This window comes from Plasmodium falciparum (assembly GCF_000002765.6).
Source record: "Plasmodium falciparum 3D7 genome assembly, chromosome: 8".
In the NCBI taxonomy this organism is placed as follows: Eukaryota; Apicomplexa; class Aconoidasida; order Haemosporida; family Plasmodiidae; genus Plasmodium; species Plasmodium falciparum.
In genome coordinates, this window is record NC_004329.3 from 363,243 (window position 1) to 370,000 (window position 6,758).

Here is a 6,758-nt window from a genome sequence, read left to right on the forward strand (position 1 = left end):
TTATGATTTTGTTCTTGTTACTCATTTTCGTTCAACAACTTCTTTATGTTGAAAGGCTTGAAGGGAATACCATCTCCCTTGTAAAATTTATTTTGAAATTCAACCCACTGCAATCTTAATGAATGTAAGAAACATTCCAGTGTGTCCATACATAATATAACAGCTATGGTAAGTATTGAAAATAATTGAGAAAATAATATTAAGTTAATTAATACAGACATAAAACTATTTCTCTTTAAGGAATTTAAAATGGTTTGCTCAAAAAAGACAAATGATAATTGTTGATGAGCTAATGATAATGCCCATAATCTTAAATATGATGCTGTGTTACTAATTAATCCTAATATAAATTCAATTGTTTCTATTAATTGTTCAATCCATATTTCTGAAATGTTTTCTTCATGATGATTCTCTTCTCCTGCTCCTCCTCCTCTCATGGCTGCTGATGAACTTTGTAATCCTTTCTCTTCATATGTAGAACTTAATAAATGAGCTTCTATATCATCATCTGTTCTTTTTTTTTTTTTTTTATTTAAATATTCATTTTCGTCATAATTATCATCATCATCATCATCATCGTATTCGTCATATTGATCATATACATCGTCAGGTTGTTCATTGTGGTAAGGTGAAGAGGATATTTTATTATTCATCGTATTTCTTTTATGCATAGATAACAAATTATTATTATGATTACCATCTGATGTTACAATTTTCTTTTTACTATTTGTTGATAAGAGGATACCCCCCGTTTTTGCATTGTGATGAAATGCATTTATCATTTCTTTGGCTCCAGCTTCATTAAAATTTTGGTTTGTTAAGAGCATATTCTTATTATCATTTTGATTATTATTATTATTATTATTATTATTATTTCTTTTGGCCATTGCTTTTTTCCCTCTCCTGTTCTTTTTATGAACATTATGATCATTGATTTTTTGTTTTTCTTTCATGATGTGATATGTTCGAATAGCAGGTTTACATATAAACATAAAAGGAATACATAAAACAAACAAGGATAATAACAATATTTGTATTATACTTTGATATGGATAAAATTGATTTGTACTATTTATTTCTTTCATTAAATACATATTTATAATAGTATTAATGATTCCTTGTTTTTGAAAACCTCCATATCCAACCGGAGTAACCCATTTATAAATAATCAAGAAAACTAAATAACCGATCATGGATAACATCATAACCAATTGTGGTAAAAATTCAAAAAAAAAATCCATTTTTCTTTTAAAATGTAAAGCATTAAATCCTTTCATAAGCACACCAAAGGTCATGTGTATAAAACCTATTATTATGGAGAATTTCATCTTAAAAGAATTAATATATGTTAATTCATTTTCTGCTCCTAACCATTTACAATCAAAACCAAAAATATAAGGATATGCATACTGAACTTCACCTGTTGCTGAATCCGTTATCTCTCGTCTTTTATAATATTCCATATTATCTACTTGTTTATCTAACATAAACATAGAAGAAAATAAATTTAAAGGCATCGAAAAAAAATCATTATACAAAAATCCAGCATATACCGCAAAGAAACCCATTAATAATAACATATAACGACCATCAAATAACATAGTAACCATTTCATTATTATTTTTTTTATTTTTAACTTTATTATTCATAATAATTAAAAATAAAGCAAACAAAAAAATACATAATCCATGTCCCACATCACCATACATTATACCAAATAAAAATGGAAACGTTATAATTGTTGATATAGCAGGATTAATTTCACCATATCTAGGTACACCATATGTATCTACCATCGATTGGTATGATTTTGTAAATTCATTCGTTTTAATATATGTTGGTGGTGATACATTAGGTCTTAATATTTTATCTGATAATAATAATGCTGATACTAAATCATTGGAACTCTTATTTATTAATATATGTCTAATTTTTTCTTCATCATTTGCACTATACCAACAATCACAACGTAATGTTATATCACTCCCTTCAAAATAATTTAAATTGTTATATATATGTCTTTCTTTTTTACAAAATAATTTCCATTCTTCTATTAAACTATTTTTATTTGGTTCTACAACATTTATTAATACAAATATTTCATTTATAAAATATTCTTCATATGCTTTTAAAGCCTTCTCCTTATCATTAATTATTTCTCTTAATTCCTTTAATCTCTTTTTTGCATGTTCATATGTTCTTGGCCAATCATATGTTTTTACATCATATGCTTTACAAATTTTCATTATCTTATCATAAATATTACTCTGTGCTGAACCTTGGCAATATACCACAAAAACACTTTTCAAATCTTTTTTTTTCTTTTTATCATTTTTATCTTTACCATCTAGTTTATCTGAAAAAGTATCATGTTGTTTATTATTCTTATACATATTATTAGTATCACCAGCAGATTTTAATGATTCTAATTCTTCTACATTTTTTAATAAATCGTTATCATCTGCATCTTCATCTATGTTTTGGAAATATGTATATGTGTTACCTCTAAAAGCTCTAAATATGGTACGGCTAAAACTTTCTTGGTCTTTCGTTTTTATAACACCTGATATATTTGTGAACATCATATTAATACCATCTTTCATAATGTGTGTTGATAAAGATATATTATTTTCTTCAATCCCTTCATCAAAAGGACTTACAATATTATTATTATTATTATTGTTATGATGATGTTGTTGTTGTTGATCCCCACCTATTACAGAACCTCTCAAACCACCAACTCCTCTAATAAATCCCGGACTTAGTTGATTTAGGGCTGTTAATATAACATGTTTCTCTTCTATAGCATTATTTTTTTCATCTATAAGATCTTTATTATTATTACAAAAACGTACGAATTGAACATGCAATCGATTTAAAGATTCTTCCACTTGATCAAGTTCATATATATTATCATGTTCTAAAAAATTATCTATTTTACTCTTTTTTATTTTTACATTTGGTAATTTATTAATATTCTCTTCTAAAAAACGTAATATCCTTTCCATATCATCAATACGCTGAATATATTTTTTGTATTGTCTTTTCATTGTTTTCTCATTCATATCTATGAATTGTATATCCACTTCTTTTCCTAAGCAATCCAAATATTCCCTTGCCCTATCAGAAGGCAGCACTAATGTCCCGTGTTTCATAATCTCCGATCGAAATATACCCATCTTTAAACAAATAAATGTATTATATATATATATAGATATATAGATATATATCTTTGATTAAATAAAAAAAAAAAAAAATTCAAAATTTTTTAACCCTTCTTCCAAATATAATTAAACACACTTTATCATTTTCAGGGTTCTTAAAATTTTTAATTAATCAACAAAAAATATATATATATATATATATATATAAATATATTATATATATATATATATATAATAAATTATTTATTATATATATATTTAATGAATTCCCCACAAAATATATAATCTCATAGCAATCCTATTTATAGGCACATTTGCTCGTGTTCTTTTTTTTTTTTTTTTTTTTTCTAATTTTTTACAATATCTCAAGATTATGATATTAATACATAATCGAGCATTGTACTGTTACTTTAAACATATAAAAGGAAAAATATAAATTATTATAGGAATAAAGAAAAATATATAAATATATAAATAAATACAAACATACATATATATAATATATACATATTTATACATTTATATATTTATACATTTATATATTTATACATTTATACATTTATATATTTATACATTTATACATTTATATATTTATATATTTATATATTTATAATCGTACAATAATTAACGTAAAAAAAAAAAAAAAAAATAATAAATAAATAAATAAATAAATAATCATAATAAATATTTAAAAACGCAAATGTAATAAACATGAATAAAAAATATATATAAGTATGAATATTATTATATAAATATATTATATATATATAAATTATATTAAAAATAAAAACCTGAAAAATTATATAACAAAATTAAAAGCAAAAAAAAAAAAAAGAAAAAAAAAAAAAAAAAAAAATTATTCATATATTAATAATATATATATATATATATATATATAATATATTTAAATAATTTTACATTCTTCTTTTTTTTTATAAATCTCCGTTTCTTATATATAATATTATAATAAATATAAATATAAATATACCTACATAAATATATATATATATGTATATAATATATCAAACATTAAAATTAATATATTATATATATATAAATATATTTATATATTATATACATATTATATATATATATATATATATTTTTTTTTTATATTTACTGTTTTTTTTTTTTTTTTTTTTTTTTTTTTTTTTTTTTTTCTTCTCAAATATTATTCATTTCATTATTTTATATCTACATGCATATTTGTGCTTTGCTTTTAACAATATTCTTTTATATCTTTATATATATAACATAATATATATATATATAATATATAATATGTAATATTATTTATATATATATATAATAAATAATATATTATTATAATATGAATATTTTCTTAACTACATTTTTTTTTTACTTATATTTTATAATTCAAAAATAAATTAATATATATAATATATATATATATATATATATATATATATTTATATATATATTATTATATTATGATTATGTAGCTAGCCCAAGTTTACCCTTCTTTTCTATTATATAAATTTTGTTTCCCTTCATTTATTATATATATATATAATATATATATATATATATATATATTTATATGTTTATACAAAATATATATTCTTTTATAATAATATTATACATATATATTTTTTATATATATATAATTTTTTCACATTCTTTAATAAAAGAAAGAAAAAAAAAAAATTAAAAATAAATAATATAATGTAATATAAGAAAAATGAATTAAAAAAAAACAATATAAAATAAAAAGCCTCATTTTTATCATCAAAGGTCATCATCTCAACATATATAATTATATAGATATTATTTAATCATATTTATTTAAATATATTTTTAAAAAAATACGTTTTTAAAATGATTTTAATTTTTTTTTTGTAAATGAGAAGGACTGCACACTAAAATGGAAGGAGAAAAATTGTGAAAAAAAAAAAAAAAAAAAAAAAAAATCATAAATATATATATATATATATATATTTTTTACATATATATGAATAAAAAGGGCACAAAAAAAAAAAATAACACTTAAAAAAAAAAAAAAAGAAAAAAAGAAAAAAAAAGTAGATAAAGATTTAGAAATAGGCTATTGAAAAGAAGCGATTATAAAATTGATCTTATGGAAGAAATTTCACATATGTATAAAATAATGATAAACATGGATACACACATATATATTACATATATTTATTTATTTATTTATTTATTTATTTTTTGTTTATTAAAAATTTTTTAAATTGGAAGGATCAACACTTTCTGGAAAGAACCCAATATTTTCACTTTGTTTATTTAAGGTTTGGTTATATACAGGATTTACCTGCTTACATGCATTTAGAAGGAGCTCCATATGTGGTATATATTTTTGTAATTTATCATTTTCATGTGCATATTCTAGAGCGTCTAATAAATATAATTCAAATTCTTCTAATTGTTCAATAGTATTAATCATAGATTTAATCATTGATTTTCTATCTTCATTAATATCTAAGGTAGATGATAAGAATAATAATCTTGTAAATACAAAGGTTCCTTTTTTATTTAATTTTTGCTGAGCTATAATACGATCTTTTAATGTTCTTAATATTTTTTCAGATATACTCATTTGTTCATCTTTATTATTTAATTTGTCATCTTTTAATAATTTGGTATGTGCTTCCATAATTTTGTCATCTATAAATGTTAATACATAAATATCAATCATTTTTCTTTTAAACATTTCTGTTATTACTTCATCTATATTTACACCTTTTATGATACAAGCTATTAAATATTCAACTTTTTCTTTTGCTTTTTTTTTCCTCAAATTTATTATAAAAGGATTTAAAAATTCTTGTATTTTTATTAACCTATCATGTTTTTCTTTTTCATTATTTTTTTTATACATGTAAAATTTATGATTTATTACTTCTTCATATACATCATTCTCACTTAATACATTCAAATATTTTTCAACATTTTTATATTCTAATTTTGTCATCTTTTCTATCTCTTCTATAATTTTCATCTTCTTGTCAGCTTCTATAAATAATCCTCTGTCTTGTAAAAAATGACCACTCACTTTATCGACACTTCTGTCAAACAAAAATATTCTTTTAATATTTATTTTCTTATTATTTTCTTCCTTTTTCCCCCATCTTATTTTGTTATTTCTTAAAATAAAACAATTCACAAATCCAATATTCTTTCTTTTTTCCCTGCTCTGCTTCTTCTTCATATTATCTATTATTATACTGCTACCTTTCATTACTTCATTTCTATTTATTATAAAACCAAAACTACAAAAATTGTAGTTAACCATTATAAATATTAATATATTTAAGGACACCAATAATACTAGCCTTTTACATAGCCCCTGCCTCATAATACAAAAACAATGTTCTTTCAAACATAAACATAAACATAAACATATATATATATATGTATATATATTTATGTGACTAAACAAAAAATATATTTTTTAAATATATACATATACATATATATTATTCGCCTTAATGTAAAATATTCATCAAGGGGGCGTAAAATTAGTAGCAAACTCTAAAAAAAATCATTAGCATAATTTATCATACTTAAAATATTCTTAACATATAAATATATACATATTTAGCATATGTA

General features: G+C 20.6%; 2 protein-coding genes across 2 annotated transcripts; both read right to left on the minus strand.

Annotated features, from left to right (window-relative positions):
- Window positions 1–17: 17 nt before the first annotated feature.
- PF3D7_0806800 (V-type proton ATPase subunit a, putative) lies at window positions 18–3,179 on the minus strand (the record flags this gene model as incomplete). The annotated part of the gene is made up of 1 exon (XM_001349418.1): window positions 18–3,179. The coding sequence occupies one exon, from the start codon at window positions 3,177–3,179 to the stop codon at window positions 18–20; it is 3,162 nt and encodes a 1,053-aa protein (XP_001349454.1).
- Window positions 3,180–5,364: 2,185 nt separating this feature from the next.
- PF3D7_0806900 (conserved protein, unknown function) lies at window positions 5,365–6,504 on the minus strand (the record flags this gene model as incomplete). Its single annotated transcript, XM_001349417.2, has 1 exon — window positions 5,365–6,504. One exon carries the CDS (start codon window positions 6,502–6,504, stop codon window positions 5,365–5,367), a length of 1,140 nt encoding a protein of 379 aa, XP_001349453.2.
- Between the last annotated feature and the right edge of the window lie 254 nt (window positions 6,505–6,758).